This window comes from Cyprinodon tularosa, unplaced genomic scaffold, assembly GCF_016077235.1.
Source record: "Cyprinodon tularosa strain WSP-4 unplaced genomic scaffold, ASM1607723v1 ctg482, whole genome shotgun sequence".
In the NCBI taxonomy this organism is placed as follows: domain Eukaryota; kingdom Metazoa; phylum Chordata; class Actinopteri; order Cyprinodontiformes; family Cyprinodontidae; genus Cyprinodon; species Cyprinodon tularosa.
Window position 1 is genome coordinate 483,572 of NW_024039210.1, and position 17,464 is coordinate 501,035.

The 17,464-nt window shown below is 38.3% G+C and overlaps 1 protein-coding gene across 1 annotated transcript; it reads left to right on the top strand.

Moving 5' to 3' along the window:
• The first annotated feature begins 1,114 nt into the window (after positions 1 to 1,114).
• vbp1 (von Hippel-Lindau binding protein 1) lies at positions 1,115 to 8,105 on the top strand. Its single transcript, XM_038302137.1, has 6 exons — positions 1,115 to 1,270; positions 3,669 to 3,793; positions 4,116 to 4,182; positions 4,761 to 4,859; positions 4,990 to 5,128; positions 7,378 to 8,105. Exons 1-6 carry the CDS (start codon positions 1,190 to 1,192, stop codon positions 7,452 to 7,454), a joined length of 588 nt encoding a protein of 195 aa, XP_038158065.1. The 5' UTR covers positions 1,115 to 1,189; the 3' UTR covers positions 7,455 to 8,105.
• The last annotated feature ends 9,359 nt before the right edge of the window (positions 8,106 to 17,464 follow it).

Consider the following 17,464-nt stretch of genomic DNA (forward strand, 5'->3'; position numbering starts at 1 on the left):
CGATTAAAAAATTTAATCGATTGACAGCACTAGTTAATTTTATAAACACCTCTACTATGGTCACAATTCCTGATTACTGTTTAACATTTGGTCAGTAAAAAAAACTGTTATAAAGGTTTTAATGGTCACCCAGGGGAAAAAAATGGACAAAAACAAAAACAACAGCAACCCCTTCTGGGCAGAGGAGGGAAGTTCCTTAAAATGATCTGATCAACTCTTTGGGGCGCGAGCTGCCTTCAGGTACCATTATACGACAACAAGAGCATAAGTGAAGCTTCAATTTCGTAATAATTTCTCCTACTTCGTTTTTATGCAGTCTTATATTCTGTTACAAAAAATATTTTTGATGTGAAACTTCCGCTGAATTTACAAAGATAAATGCTGTTCGTTTTTTTTGTCGTCAGTATTAAGTTATGTAGATAAATGATACATTAATATAAGCCTTTGTTGTTAAATATAGGTTTTTTTTACAGAAAAGGAAAATGGAAATATTTTTGACTTATTTATTATTATTATTATTATTATTATTATTATTATTATTATTATTATTATTATTATTATTATTATTATTATTATTATTATTATTATTATTATTATTATCACATAGAAAAGGAAACATTGTTATTATCTCTGTTGACTATGGAGGAGCAGCTCTACCATATTTAAAAATAAAGTCTACCATATTTAAAAATAAATACATAAATAAATAAATGCTCAATATATAAATAAGCACACAATTAATCCTCCCCATATAAACAAATAAATGTAGGTAGAAATTAAATTATAACGTAATTATAAAAATAAGACGAATAAATAAATACGCTAATTAAAAGAGATATATACATTTATGTCTAATTGTATAATTTAATTTATATCTACATTTATTTGTTTATTGTATTTTTGGGGGCAATTACTTGTATGCTTATATATTTATTTAGCATTTATGTATTTCTGTATTTATTTATAAATATGGAAGGGCTGCTCCTCCATAGTTGACAGCATGGCTACGTCAAATTTAAATAAATGTAAAAACTACAGGGCCACCGTAAAAACCTCCAAAATGCGGAAATGTTGAAACACCTGGTGTAGTTTCAAGATGTAACCACTAGAGGCAGCAGAGGCCCCACTCTTCTCTTCAGGCGTCGTGTTACGCAGGCGCGAGCGAGGAAGGAAGGAGCTTCTCTTCAACATGGCGGCGACCATAGACAACAGCAATGCCGTACAGGCGACAAAGAAAAAGCACCTCGGGATCCCCGAAGCGGTGTTTGTGGTGCGTAAAGCCGAGGTTTCCCTGCTACGCCGCTTTTATACAGTATATCTTCATTGTTTCTGCCCGTTTCTGACGTTCAGGGAGGTTTATAGCAGCTCGGAGCCTTTTAGCTAACCTAGCAGCAGCAGAGCTGACAGGGATATGATGATCCCGCAGCGTGAGCAGGATGGGCGGCTGCCTGCTTCCATCTATGGTCATCACTGCTTGAATGAAGGCTGCTTTTTCTGTACTCGCTCCTTCATTGCTTAATACTGACTTTCACTTTGTTTAGCTGCTCTTTGTTCCTCTGAAATGCTTTTATTTGATTAATAGGCCTCAGGTTCCCTCTTTTAAATCTTACTCAGGCATAAAAACCCTTATTTAGTGCTGTAACATTATAACATTTAACATCACCCAATAATCTATTTGAATGAGGCTGATATAAAGCATTACACTGAAGCTCCTACTTTCCTCCTTTTGTCAGGTTTTACTTTTTTCCCTAAATATCTCTGTGCCAAATACGAATGCATCAGATGCAGTTAGGCTTAAGTTTAAATTCTGAGCTGCTAATAATCATGTTCTTCAGTTTAGAAGCAGAGCTGCACAACACCTGCTCCTTTCAGTCTCCTGCATAGTTAGAATAGATTAAAAGACTTATTAATATACTAATTAACCAGTTTTTCCTCTTAAAGATCATTTGCTATAAATTATTACACAAATAAATGGGCTTTAATATGTCTGATAAAGTTAATTTGTTTTCATTATGTGTATAAATGCATCTAACAACTTAAAGGATTGGAATACTTCTGATATTGGAAACAAAATGTGATGATTTATCTTGAAACAATGTCAGAAAATGTAAGTTTCCCATCTATCTCAGGGATGGGAGACATCACGATCCTCCCTGTTCCATTGTCAGTTCTACCATCTTGTAGAAAAAGACTCAAACCCAGCAGGCTGATTGTATCACTGGCGTGAAAAGCAACAGCATCTTAAAGGAATAGTACACCCAAAACATGATTAGCCTTCATTTTCTACTCACCCCCATGCTGAACAACACTCTGGAGTACTTTTTTGATATCTCAAATGCATCTGGAGATCTGGGAGGCTTCTTGCTGTCTGCTGACATTCAAATAATGGAGGTCTACGGTGCCCGAGACAGAAAGGTACATAAAAGTCCACAAAAAACGTGTCAATATTCCTCCATACTGCTCGTCCAATGTATTCCAAGTGTCCTGAGTGGGTAGCATTCAGAATTTACTCGAAACGAAGTCATTTAGAATGTTTTTAGAGCATAAACAGTAGTGTATAAGATTTCCTGAAAGCGCGCACCTGCGCGATCACGACGCTACGGAAGCCGGCAGACCAAACCAGCGCATTCAGCTCGGCAAAGAACTCATGCTCTTCCTCAACACTGAAGTCCTCAGACATTTTTCTTTCGTTGTTTCTTTCTTTGCACAGGTAAACGGCACATTTCTTCTTCTACGCTTGCATTATTGGAAGAGCAGACGCTGAATGCGCACTTTCATCTGGTTTGGTCTGCCGGCTTCCGTAGCGTCGTGATCGCGCATGTTCGCGCTTTCAGGAAATCCTATACACTACTGTTTATGCTCTAAAAACATTCTAAATGACTTCGTTTCGAGTAAATACTGGATGCTACCCACTCAGGACACTTGGAATACATTGGACGAGCAGTATGGAGGAATATTGACACGTTTTTTGTGGACTTTTATGGACCTTTCTGTCTCGGGCGCCATGGACCTCCATTATTTGAATGTCAGCAGACAGCAAGAAGCCTCCCAGATCTCCAGATGCATTTGAGATATCAAAAAAGTACTCCAGAGTGTTGTTCAGCATGGGGGTGAGTAGAAAATGAAGGCTAATCATGTTTTGGGTGTACTATTCCTTTAAGCTGTGGTTAGAATACAGGAGTTAGTCCAGCTGCTAAAGTCTACTAGGAAAAGCAGATAGTCATATGTTGCATGCATATAGGCCTACGCTTTTAATCATCCTCTGCGCTGCACATATTTATTTATTAATCCACCTTACTTTTATCTTTTTAGAATATTTTATGTGTTTTTATGTGTAAAGTGTGAATGTACGTGTGAAAGGTGTACTACTACTGCACAAAAAATTGCCCATACTGGGACAAAACACTGCAGCTCTAGTATTTGTTGATTCTTTTACTTTTTTTTTTACATTTACATAGAATGTAGCATTGAGCCAGATCAGTATCAACAGCAGAGAGCTCTGTAGAAATCCCCACCTGCATCTCTCTCTCTCTGCTAATGTTATTAAATTTGTGTTTTCATAAACTGGTTTGGCCGTTCGTCAAAGGAGGCGCTCAGTCTGTCTCTGTTTAACATTTTTATATCCACCAGAAACCAGGCGGTCATTGTAGTTTCGTTGTGTTTTATAGGAAGATGTCGACTCGTTTATGAAGCAGCCTGGAAACGAGACGGCGGACACGGCGCTCAGGAAGCTGGATGAACAGTACCAGAAATATAAATACATGGAGCTCAACCTGTCTCAGAAGAAACTGCGGTAACAAGAATAAATAAATCCACCGCCTTAGTGTGTTTAAAACAGCCAGTCTGTTCACTAGAGTTCACCACAGCAAGATTATAGACTGATGGCTTTTTTTTTCCACAATGTTTTTTGTATTTTAATGTGAGCTGATCTGATAGTTTGTTCAATATCATCAGTTTTGTTACATTATTTTAAACTTTTTGTCTACTCTTATATTTTTTAATATTCTTTATAAATAATGCTTATCAATAAACAAACAAATGCTTCATTTTGCTACTTAATGTTTTCCTAACTGCATTTTATTCAAATAACACGGCTCACTTCTGTTTACATGCAGGTTAAAAAACCAGATCCCACAGATCACCCAGACGCTAGAAATCCTACGACACATGCAGAAGAAAAAGGTAAGTGATGCTTTCTCTGCTTCTTTGAGGAAGCTCAGTGTTTGCCAGACAAACTCTTATTATTCAGGTGGTTCAGTTTCCTTTTATACTTCGATCCCATGAGGAGCAACTGGAGGAACCTGAAGGTTCCTGCTGCTTTGGTTCCTAAACCAGGAGAACTAAACAGAAGGAGATTAATTCTGGATAGGTTTAGATAAGATGGAAACAAATTTACATCTCTAGACTATAGACCTTATTCCATCTTCTTATTTTGTAGAGGAAGTCTTTGTCTGTTTATCAATCCATTTGTCTTAATACCCATTCATCCATCTTTTCTTTGTATTTTTGCCTCCATTGGCTGAATTAGAGTCTAAAACCTTTTAGTTATTGACATTAAACACCTGTAGATGCCCCTGTGGTTGTTTATTTGATAGAAAGTCTTCTCTGAGCTGAAAAAAAGCTGCTGTTTGTGTCTCAAGTTGGAAATCTGTGCGTTATGTTGCCGACTGTCAGAGACAGACGTCAATAAAGATGTTAGCTCCTAGGAAACATCTAAGGCTTTTTAGTTCAAATGACTCCACCTTGTTTTTTTGGTGAAGGAAACCACAGAGCCTATGGAAACACACTTTCTACTGGCTGACAACGTCTACTGCAAGGCCTCAGTGCCGCCCACTGACAAAGTGTGCCTATGGTTAGGGGTAAGTAGACCTTCTGGTTTTTTTCACACCTTTATGTCACTTTGAAGCTGAATGACCTGAACTGAAGGGACTTGATTGTAACGCCACTTTAATCAGTAGTTTCTCGCTTGTTTAATGTTTCTCTTTAAAGGCTAATGTCATGTTAGAATATGACATCAATGAAGCCCAGGCTCTCCTAGAGAAGAACTTGTCAACGGCGTCCCGCAACCTAGAGACCCTCGAAGAGGACCTAGATTACCTGAGAGACCAGTGCACCACCACCGAAGTCAGTATCCTTTGATAAGAGCGAGCTGACTGAGACGAGGCTTCAGCAAACGTTTTATAACCACTAGATGTCACTTTTTGAAGAAAAAAACACAACACCCATGGGTGCAGGCAGAGATTAGTTCTCTATTGTTTAGGTAATGAAGAGCTTAGCTTCACAGGAGAAGAGAAATAGGCTGGGGTGTCATGTACTTCATTATAGGCTCTGTCTTAATCAGTTCAGCCATTTTATATTTCAAAACTTAAAAAAATTGCAGATCAGATTTATATCCACTTAATGTTCATTCATTCAGGTTTAATGTGTTTATTATGAGGCAGAGAGCAGTTTAACATATAAAAACATATCCTAGTATTTAAGCAGTAATTTATAAGTGTGTCTCATGATGCAACTGGTTTTGATAACTAAGTTTCCCCCTTTTCCCCACAAAAGTCTAAAAGTACCGTATTTTCTGGACTATAAGGTGCTTCTTTTTTTCCCACACTTTGAACCCTGCTGCTTATAAGAAGCTGCGGCTTTTCTGAAGATTTTTCCTAACCGCCAAAAAAGGGGAACTCAAAGATGGAAATGAAAGAATAAGGGCTAATTTTCATTTAGCACAAGAACGTGCTAGCAGGAGGCACGGTGGAGAACAAATGTCCCAAATTCACACATTTTGACATTTATTTGCCACATTAAAATGGACAAACTAATTAATAGACTGGGCTCGACTCCTGCAGAGCTGAAATGAAGAGCTGACGAAGCCTCCTCTTTCAGTAGAAGCTCTTACTGCTGCGAGCCAACAAGCTAACGAGAGCTAGCATTCTTCTTCGTCTCTACTCCAGAGGCTATATTGGTGAGAGACAGTTCGGTAGCCCGGTGCGGCTTATATATGGACATTTTCCAGTTTATAGTGAGGTGCGCTCTATAGTCTGGAAAACACAGTAAATTTATTATTAAAGTTGCTATTGACATCAAACGTCCCCAAATGTTGATAACAAGTCATTCAGACCATGCAGACGGAGAACCCCTGAACAGCCTATGAAATCCTAAAGGTGAGAAGAGAGGCTGCAGAAAACACAGCATCCGAACAGAAAATGATTCAGTTCTGCCAAAGTCAGAAAAAAGTGCCAGTTAAAGGATATTCTTCCCAAAGTCAAGTTAAATGATGTAACTTTCAGCCATCCAGGTTTCTTACAGTCATCGCTGTAGATGAGAAATGCTGCGGGCAGGAAGAGAATCAGACACAAATGACAAAATGTCTGGGGGACAGTGATTCACCTACATGTTATGAATGCTGGCGTACCAAAAATGATGAATGAAATGATAAATTATGAACAGTTCAGTTTGTGCCTTCAACTCGTTGCCCATAGGAAGCCTTACTTGGATATAACCTAACGGAATATCTTTAGAACAGCTGCAAATGACACAAAACTCATATGGGTGAGTAGAACATGATGTAATATTGTAAAATCAAGGGCCTAATGTAAAAAAAAAAAAAAAAGGCGTTTTCCTTTAAAACAGGCAACGTAATCAAGCTGTGAAGCATGTTTGTAAAATAGCAAATGTTTGCACCAAGTGGTTTCACACAGTCAGCTGGTTTATCAATCAGAGGTGAACATTTAAGAACAGAAAGAGATGAACTGATGTCACTCTGGAAACCCATTGAGTGGGTTAGCTTAAAAAAATGCCTCCAAATTTCCCAACAATTCAGGCTTCATAAACAAAAAATTTAATTAACACATTTTTAATCTTTTTTTTTTCTACTTTTTCCAGTCCTACCTTCAGGTTTTTAAAAAGCAGCAGGAAATCCCCAAACATTTTACCCTATGAACCCAAAAATAACAATGCAACACAATGGTTACCCCCTAAAAACCCATTAAATCAATTCACGCTATATTAATTATTTATACTTTTAAAGTAAAATAATTACTATTTATTTTTTTATGACGTTTAGTTACATAATTCTTAATTGTATGTTTTTTTACTTAATATAAAGTTTATGTAATTATGCATTTAAAAATGTAATGATGCATTGGAAAAATCTGTATTTATACTAGAATGCTAAGACATTTTTTTTTTATTTAACTTATCAAACTCTTTTACAAAGAGATGCGTAATTATATTTTAACCGTATGATAAAGTGTACAGAAATAATCAGTGAAAGTGTGTCGCTCTTTGAGCATGGAGTTTATAAGAGCTTCTTAATTTGGTGTAAGAGTTATATTAGAGAAACGTTCCTGGTTGGTTTTGATCTTAACTCTCTGCTCCCTTCAGACATGGCACGAGTCTACAACTGGGATGTAAAGCGAAGGAGCAAAGAAAACCTCCTGAAATCAGCAACCAAGTCTTAGTTAAACACAAATGTCTGTCCCCCCCCAAACTTTGTCCATCGTCATTAAAGGAAAATAAACCCAGAGCGGGAATCATGCGTGTTTTAAGCCCAGAGCGGGGCTCGTAGAGGACTGAAGCTGCAGAGGCGTCTCCTCTGTCCAGCCCAGCTCCACCTTCCATCACCACTGTTTTCTCTTGATTTTTCTTTACTTTTTAGAAACATTTTTTCAAGTAAAAACTAACCAAAAAAAATTAAACAAGGCAGTTTTGTATTATTTTTCTATTGATTCAACTTTGTTCTGTTGCTCTTTTTTATTTATTTCCTTTTGCAGATTCTGAGGGTTCACTAACGTCTATAGATTTCCCTTCTGCATTCCCCACCGATCGTTTCCCTTGGCATCAACACTCACCATTTGTTTCTTCCAGTAGAGCCTGGCTGTTAGTTTAATGAATGTTAACATAAGCTGGTATCTTCGGCCCCTGTTCCTCAGACCTGCAGGACTCCACCATCAAACCTGCGGTGCTTCTCCGTCCTTTAAGCTTCCTCTCTCCAAATGTTCTCCCTTTCTGTTTTCCCCCTCTTCCTGCCACTGTTCTGTCCGTATTTATTTGTCTTCCACTGTAATCATTAACCAACGAATGAAGTAAAAAAAAGAAAGTTTGGGAAAAGGGAATGAGACCTTCATTTGATGATTTGTTTGTCATTTGATGTAAACAAATATAGAGAGCAGCAAGTTTTGGCTTCATGTTTAACTCTAAAATGCAAAGGTTGGCTTTAATACAAGTGTGACCAAAGTACTGCAGCTCATTAAGTTTTTAAAGACCAGACAGCGCCGAAAACTCCTTTTAAGGCCAGACTGCATGTTAAAAATCATAACGATTCAGTTAGAAATGCATTAAATAATATAAAGTCATGCTAAGAGAAGGCTTAGCCTTGCTTCAAAATAAACCGCAACACTTTTTAGTTTTTTCCTTTGTTACAGATGAGACCAGAAATGGAGATCTCTAGGTTTGGATATAACTTCTGTCCAATTGTGAAGCACAGGGGAGGAGGAGTGATGATTTGGGATTATTTAGCTGCCAATTTGCAATCATTAGTGTTAACTTAGATTTTTTTCTAGAGCCAAATCTGAAACCATTAAAAACTTAATCAACAGAATAGTGAACAAGGAGAAGCATAAATCTATAACAAAGTGACCTATAAGAAGAGCTTCCAGGATTTATTATGGCCCAGATGATGTTCAGTCCTGCTGTGGTACGATCTATGATGGAAAGCTGTGCAGTAAAGATTAGGATGTTAGAACATCTCAGCAAGATTAACAAATAATGGTGAAAACTAAATGGAATTGTTGCAGCTAAAGCTATCAAATCATGTTACTGTTCTTAGTTTTAGACTTTTGGTTTTTCAATTCTGGGTTTAATTTTGTTTCATAATTAGAGACGGTGTGAAATCTGTTATTTAGATTGGATTTAGTTCAATTCAAACAAGATAATTAACATTTAATATATAAGATTTATACCCTGTACTACACTGCAAAGAAAAATAAAATGAATACAAAATTCTTTAATATTTTTACCTTTAGTTTGAGCAGATTGATAAGATGATCTGCCAACAGAATGAGGATTTTACCCTTACAATAAGACCGTTAAACATGCACTTGAAAATAGTCATTGAAGTATTTTATTTTAAATGCAAATTCTCAGTCCATTGACAAAGTGTCTGGCTTACCTGCTCAATTAAGAAAAATGCACTTAAGAAAAGACGACTTCCTTAGATATCAATTTTTTTTATCAATTTGTCCTCAGAAAGTTTCCGTTTAAATCCAGATATGTTAATGTGACTAACGGAACAAGTCGATATAAATGACACCACTGCTGGGGAGCGTTTAGCTAATAAGCGATGTTAACGAAATAAACCAAGCTGTAGGCTTTATTTGAGCAGAGCTGCTGTAACTAAACACTGCAGAGTATGTTGGGGCAGTTTTACTAAATTACTCTGGATTTCAAGTCTAAAGGAGCTTTTCATTAAGTTAGCCACTATATCTAAAGCTGCTTTGCATGACTGAAGGAATGTGCTGCTGTTTGTGTTTGGAGATTTTGCAGAGTACAGCCTCTGGGAGCAGCAGCGTCAGATGACCTGCACTTCCTGTTTGGGAACACACAAAGGTCTCAAGGGGAAATTCAAAGATCTAAACTCCAGTAACCGTTTCGAGACAGTTGTCCGCTGAGTGGACTTCCTGGAAAGAAACCCCATCCTTAGTCAGCTGTGGTTTCTTGACTCACATGATAATTTTTCTTTTTGTTTCACTGGAATCAAGTCATTAAACTGGAGCTTTGATCTATAAACTGATGAAAGGAGATGAGTCTGTGAAACATGGATGGTCTCTCCAGGTGTGATGGATGGCTGACACATCTAGAAGTTGCAGGTGATGCCTCCAAAGAGGGGCAGGATGGAGCCAAAAAAAAAAAAAGCAACGACAGATTAAAATAAAATCTGCCATTTTATGATCACTATATTATATACACTTTACACCACTTTATTCAGTACACCTTTCCAACTGCTCGTTGTTTCTAATCAGACCTAAATGCATTGGCTCAATGCATTTTTACCCTGTAGACATGCAGTCTGCTGCAGTTCAAACTTAGCAAGAAAGGTGATTTACATGCCTGGGAAAAAGGCATGTTGGTACCACAACCATCTCTGGTTAACAGAGAATGTTCTGAAACAGGAAATAACCACTGAGTAGTTCTGCGGTGGCAAACGCTTTTCTGATGCTGAGGTTTGAGAGGAATGCTCAGAAATATAAAAGTAACACAAAGACCACCCACTTGAGCATCTCTAAATGCCCAAACCATGAGGCAGACGGGCTACTGTAGTAGAAGACCACACCGGGTGCCACTCGTATCTGCTGGGAACAGGAAACTCAGGCTACAATTTGCACAGGTTGACCCAAATTGGACGATAGAGGATTGGAAAAACATTGCACGGTCAGATGAGTTTCTGCTGTGATATTTGGATGGTTGGGTCCACTAACATGGAGGCATCCACCCTGCCTTCCATCAATGGTTCAGGCTGCTGTTGGAGGCTTAATCTTGTGAGGGATATTTTCTTAGCACACTTTGGGCTCCTTAGTACCAATTAAGCATCATGTCAACACCACGGCCTACCAGAGTGCTGGTGCTGACCACATCCATCCCTTTATGACCATGGTGTACCCATCGTCTGATGGATACTTCCTGCAGGAAACGCTCCATGTCATAAAGCCGTAATCATCTCAGACTGCTTACTTTAACATGGCAGTGAGTTCACTGTGCTCAAAAGGCCTCCACAGTCACCAGATTTCCATCCAATTGAGCACGTTTGGGATGTAGTGAACAGGAGATTGGCTTCATGAATGTTCAACCAACAAATGCAGCATCTGCATGAAGCTATCATGTCAATATGGACCAAACTCTCTGAGGGATGCTTCCAGTATTGTTGAATCTAAGCCATAAAGGACTGAGGCAGTTCTGGAGGCAAAAGGCGTCCAACCTGGTACTGGCAATAAAGTGGCCAGTCAGTGTATATTTCTATAAAGGACTATTCTTTATCAGATACTACAAAAACCTGTCACTTTTTCTTTGGTTTTGTTTCTACAAATACACACTTTAAACTGAACCATCTAAATGCTTTTGATGTTTATTGGAAGTTTCTTCCAGTTATAAGGGAATTTTTCCTCTCCACTGTCGCTACAAGCATGCCTGATGTGAGGTACTGCCTTTGAGTCAATGCAATCAACTGGTTTTCCTTAGATAGAAAACTGAATCAATTTGACTGTATGATCTGGTTGAACTGTCTCTATAAATGCATTGAGATGACATTTTTTGTGAATTGGTGCTATATAAATAAACTGCGATGGTCTGGTGACCTGTCCAGGGTGTACCCCGCCTCTCGCACGTAGACAGCTGGAGATAGGCACCAGCACCTCGCGACCCCACTTGGGATAAAGCGTGACAGAAAATGGATGGATGGATAAATAAACTGAATTGAACATTAAACAATATGTAGGTTTGATCTGTCAAAAAAGCAGAATAAGAACATTAATAATGCATATTTGTCAAAGTTACATTCAAAGTGATAAAGCCAAACCCCTATTTAGAATTAAATCCAAACTTATGAACCAAAGGGGCGCTCTCATTTTTTTTAGCTTCAGAACTACTCAAAAACCGTCAAGTAATTTTAAAACTAAATATCACAGCATTGAAAAACATTTATTTGTGAATATAGTGAATATTATTTTTATTCACTCTTTACTGCTGTTTTTTTAAAAGGCTATTTTGGTCACACTTTAACAAATAAATTCTATAACAAAGAAAAATGCTGGAAGGATCAAACAAATAAAAGTAAACTAAGCGTAAGCTAATTGTCTCTGATACAGAAACAAAAGAGGAATAGAATACGATAGAATTGAATTACGTCTGGTAATTTAAATGACAGCTAGTTAGACTGACCACTGCAGCAACATGCAAAATCCACTGTGATGTTCATTTATGTGCATTTTCAAATTACAGTGAATCCATTTTACAATGTTGAAATCCAGCATTTTTATTCTTAATCTGGTGCATTGTATTGAATTGAATAGGCTCTATGCACAGCTCCACTACTTCCTGAATTTAATGCAGCTCCTTTGTTTCCTGTCTTTCATGATTGGATGCACTGATTAATCCAGGTGTGTATGACCTAAGTAACTGGCCAGACACACCTGGATTAATCAGTTCGTCCAGTAATGAAAGACAGGAAACAAAGGAGCTGCCTTAAATTCAGGAAGTAGTGGAGCTGTGCATAGAGCCCATTATTCTGGGTTGTATTATCAGAGAGAAGCTTCTAAAACAGGCATCCCCAAAGTGGATCCTCAAGGGCCGCTGTCCTGCAGGTTTTAGGACTGACTTTGGGGATGCCTGTTCTAAATTATCAGGTTTTTCTTCTTTTAGCCATGCAATTGAACAACACTGAGTTTGTGATCAACAGGAAGATAACCACTGACCTAACAGGGCAGATCTATATCCATAGCATAACAGACCCCACTTTACCAGCCAATATGAAACCTCTCCACACATGTAGACAAATAGAATGCATCTATGCTGGGTGTAAACACTCATATAGAGGCAACATAACTGACAGCAACCATCGGAATTTCTACGGAAACAGGCCCACATCACCACAGATCCTCCACCATGCCTAACAGCTGACAAGATGTTTTTTTTCTACTGCAGTCCAAGTAGCAGCTTATGATGACTTTAAAGATGGAGGTTACTCTTTTTATCATATCCTATAGTGGAGGATGCTCTTTTTCCAGGTGGATCATCAAAATAAGTGGTCCACCTAATTGTCAATCATTCTGGTCATATATTTGCATAAGGTTGTCCTACGTGTTTGTCCCCAGGTAGCTATATTAACGGTAGCGAGCCTGACATAATGGAAAAATTGCTAATATTTTACTTATTTTGGAAGGTAAGCTTGTACGAGCGATGCAAACAGCAACTTTTAACCAGAGCGTGCACGAGGAGAAATGGGCTCGTGCACGCTCTCACACACATTTAATAGGCGTTCCCCCTCAGGAGTGCGTACACGGTTGTGCGTGTGCATTTTTTTTTAAAGTGGAGAGGGCGGGTCTTTTCAAAAATATGTGAAAATCCTCCACCATACAAGTCAATACAAACGAGTAACTAGCTGGTTCTGGTAGGTCTTTTATATGATTTAATGCAACATTTTTTTTAAAGTTTCTAGTTCAGAATGAAACTGATGGCAGCCGATTTTAGTTTGTTTACCTTAAAAAACGTTGACTTGGTCGAACACACTGCTTTATTCTTCCATGTTAAAGTTTAAAAAATGTTTCTATTCAACACAATTAAGCAGGTGAAGGTACATTTTCGTTGTTCATTTTCTCAATAGGGGGTTTTCCGTTACGTCACTGGCCAGCTCCGGTCCGCCATCTTGGGTGGCATATTATCGTATATCATATATATCATGTCGCGAATGGATAAGTACGCCAGCACGCTAGAGCCACCAGATCATGGAACATATCTGAGAAAATGTTCCGTGATCGACCATATGGACCCCTATGCCCTCCACGGTGCCTTGTTTAGCACTAATCCAGATGATTGGCCAAATGTAGAGCACGGCGACATAGTTCATTACCCGGTGTTCAGTGAAAACCCTCTGCACACTCTTGAGGAAATGAGAGCGTACAAGGGTCTAGAGGCTCACAACCAGTTCACATCTGGTTGGGTACAAGATGTCGAAGTGATGTACATGAAGGAAATCGCCATCATACGTGGATGGGTGAGTTTTAATAAGATGGTAAAAATGTAAACAATCCGACGCAGGGCTCGCTATGCTAGGTGGCTAACGCCGGCGGTGCACGAACAGTTCCAAAGCTACAAGTCCTTGGAGTCTCATGTGCAGTTTACGAATGGATGGGTTCAGGAGCTGCAGCTCATAAAGCCAGCAAACAGTGCTAACCGTTAGTGCTAACAACCACTCAGGCATGTAATGTATTTTTAACTAGCTGCTATGTGTTTCAAAGGTTTGGTTAGTAACGTTAACTGCCAAACCTCCCAAAACCCTCCGGGTTTCTCACATATTTGAGCCTTTATCCCGCTGGTTGAAATCAAGTTAAGGTGAAATTAATCAAATTAAAACACGGCTGAGAGAGGGAGTCCAGTACGCGGTAGTCATAGGCAGTAGTCTGAGTTGCGGCGGCGGAGACAGTCAACATTGCGGCCACGGAAAGTAATACGTCATGACGCCCAAGCCCTATTATTAATATATTCTTACATGTTTTAAATGTTTGACAGTTAATTACCTGTGACAAAGTCAGCACTGCAGACTCTGGCGTATTCCAGCTTAACACCGTCCAAATCGGACCTGGATATCCGTGTCAGCCATAGGTGACGGCGTTGTTCAGATAGCTGTTTTGTTTTTTCACATTGATTCACGATTACGGCTGGTATGCGATAGAAAGAGCGTTGATCTCCACCTCCACGGGCCGTGCAACCAACAATTACACACGATTTCACCATTTTTCACTGTCAATACTGCCTAAGGCTGCCACCCAATATGGTGGACGCGCTGAGTAGTCACGTGAGCGTGACGTCACCTGAAAACCCCCTATTAAAGCACATTTTTCTGTATTCAACTATGTAAAGAGGAGAAAAGGCCAAACTTGACCCTTAGGAATGGAGAAGATTGTGGCTTCCTGATAACAAACACAACTCTTCAAGTTCAACTTCTGAGTCTCAATTCCTGTTTGCAACTAAAGTTTATTTTTTGTGTGCATGTCCTGTTTAGGCAATACTGCTCCAGGAATAGATTTCCCAGAGCAATCTGATAGTCCGACAGCTTTGCTTTCACAATCAGACCAGTAGGACTGTTTCCATAAAGTTCTGCTTGATACTTGCATATTAAACACCATTGAATGTTATTTGGGGAGTAAAATTGTATACAAGGGACATTTGTTTTTTTGGCCTTTTTGCATCTTCTGCATTCAAACTGCAGTGACATGCTCAGGCACAGGTTATATGGTACCATCTGTGTGATTCTGACATGTGAAAGCGAACATTTTCACAGTTTCTATGAAGTTTTAATACAAGGAATGAGGCCAAGTTGGTGGAAACGTCAGACTTTCCCATTTCAGGATCCATGTCTGCTCATTTTCCCAATATTTAACTTAGACATTTTAGATATTGAGTAAAAAGAGGCCACATTAATAGATAATTAATGAATGCAATCATACAGCCAATGAATAGTGTTGCTTTTTCCTATAAATTAAAATAGTCAGAAACTATTTAAATCATATAAAGAAATATTACATCACTTTAGTGGTGCACCGAAAATAAGACTGCTGTTTTGAATCAAAGGTCTAAGAACCTAGAAATGTAAGGAAACAGTCCAAATAAATTATATTTGTTTTGTTTTTCTTCTCTTTTTTTTTTCTTCAAACTTTGACTTTTAGATTTCGGTTTTAGAATTTTTTCTGAACAGGAATAATGTGATTATAATGCCAGTCGCTCCATTTAAAGGTTTGGAAGAAGCCATATAGTTTTAAAGTTGAAAGCCGCGTCTGGACTGCTATTCAAACAGAAGCTATAAAATCAATATATCTTGTGCACTGGAAAAAAAATCCAAATCTAGATAAGTAATTTTTTCTTAAAATAAGTGTATTTGTTCTTGGATTAAGGAAGTAAAAGAGACATTTTCCCAATGGAACAAGACAATTTACACTTAAAAAAAGAAAGAAAAAAAACAATTTTAAGGGCATATTATCTGTCTTTCTTATTTTATGAGTGAAAATACTAATTCCATTGGCAAACTATCTCATTAACCTACTCAAATTAAGGGTAATTAGACTCAATTTAGACATTTTTACTTATTTCTAGATAATTTTTCCGGTGTGTTCAATAACATAATAATAATCTGCTGGCTGATCCAAAGCTTTAACAAACTGATGACTTAATTATGTAGCGCTAAAAACTGGTGTCTACTTTATAACCTTTAAGATCAAAAAGCTTCAAGCAACAGAGTTTCAATTACTTTATACGCATCAACTGTTTTCGTGTTAAAAAAGTGTTAAAAAAAAAACAAAGATAAGAAATAATAACATTAAAAATGACCAAAAAATATATCAGTATTATTTCTTTAATTTCCTTGTCATGGGTTGGAATGCATCTTGAAATATAATCATCAACTTTCGGCAACGATAAGGTTTAAAATCAGTGACTTAAAAACCACATTTAAACCAGTTTAGATCTTCTCTGTTATATCGTGAGCCTCACATGTACTTTACAGCAAAGCTATCAGGGCGATGAGATAAGAATGCGGGGTTAAACATAAGCGTAAGGAAAATTCATACATGACACTGCATTTTCACAGTTTAACAAAAGCAAAACGACCTGCTTGAACTGAACAGATCTAAATCCGGTAGAATGGATGTGACGTGTTGGTCGGGTCGACTCTCTATGCCAAACGTGCGTTTTTTTTGGTTCTGTAGTGTTTCTATGGAGTCCGTTCACCAAGCGTTCCTTTGTGTGATACAGTCCGTCTCTGTTGGTTTGGCCTAGAACTAAAACATACCAAATAAGGCTTTTCCTGTGTAGACAGACTTAAGGTGCTTTTCTATCCCAACAAACTCAAAGATAGGTCCACAGATCAATAAAACAGACCCATATGGAGATTTCTGAGTCCACAGCTCCACCATGATTATTCTGCTGTACACTTGTCTTCCTGCAGGAGTCCTTTGTGAACAACAGGGAGGGGTCATGGTACTGGGTAACTTTTACACTGATAGTAGACGTGAACAGGTCAAAGTTCAGATTAGCAGATGTCTTTAATCAGCTTCTGGCAGACCTAATCACTGAACTTTCTTTCCTGTTTAGTCACATTACAACCACTAACTTTGATATGTTTTACTAGGATTTTATCCAAGAGCCATTTCACCCTGCATCCCTAGCAAACTAAAAGTTGTTTGGAGCTGCAGAATATTACATGATCTTTAATAAAACACAACTAATTATTTTTGTTAAATATCATCTACAGAGAATCTGTTGCCATTTTATTGAAAAACTAAAAGTTTATTGCCGTATTTTAGTTTTTAAAGGGCTGGTTATCCTCCCTGCAGCAGTGTGTCGCAGTGAGCTTGTCGCAGATATTTTTGATTTATGCCCAATATTGAAGCGTGATCTGCGCTATGTTATTCCACGCCACAGCAAAAGAGGGACAATCAGGAACTAGCTGTGGGTTTAGATACGGCCGAGGCGGTGAGGAAGTGGAAAAACTCAAGAGGCAAGTTTGTGTGGAGACGGAGGGACATGAGGGCCAAAAAGAGCGGGGATCCAGGTTGAAAAAGGGTCCCAGCGTTTTCTCACACCTTGCTCTTCTAGCTGGTCCATCTTCACGAGTTGTTTTTAAAAATGGCGGTCATACAAACAAATCAAGCCGGTAAGGTACCAAACAGGAAATACTCATAGTGTAAAGGTGTGTAGAGCAGATTTG

Coding starts and splice junctions, on each gene's coding strand:
- vbp1 (XM_038302137.1), top strand. CDS start 1,190: ATGGCGGCGACCATAGACAACAGCAATGCCGTACAGGCGACAAAGAAA. Junction 1,271..3,668: donor TCCCCGAAGCGGTGTTTGTG/GTGCGTAAAGCC, acceptor TGTGTTTTATAG/GAAGATGTCGACTCGTTTAT. Junction 4,183..4,760: donor GACACATGCAGAAGAAAAAG/GTAAGTGATGCT, acceptor TTTTTGGTGAAG/GAAACCACAGAGCCTATGGA.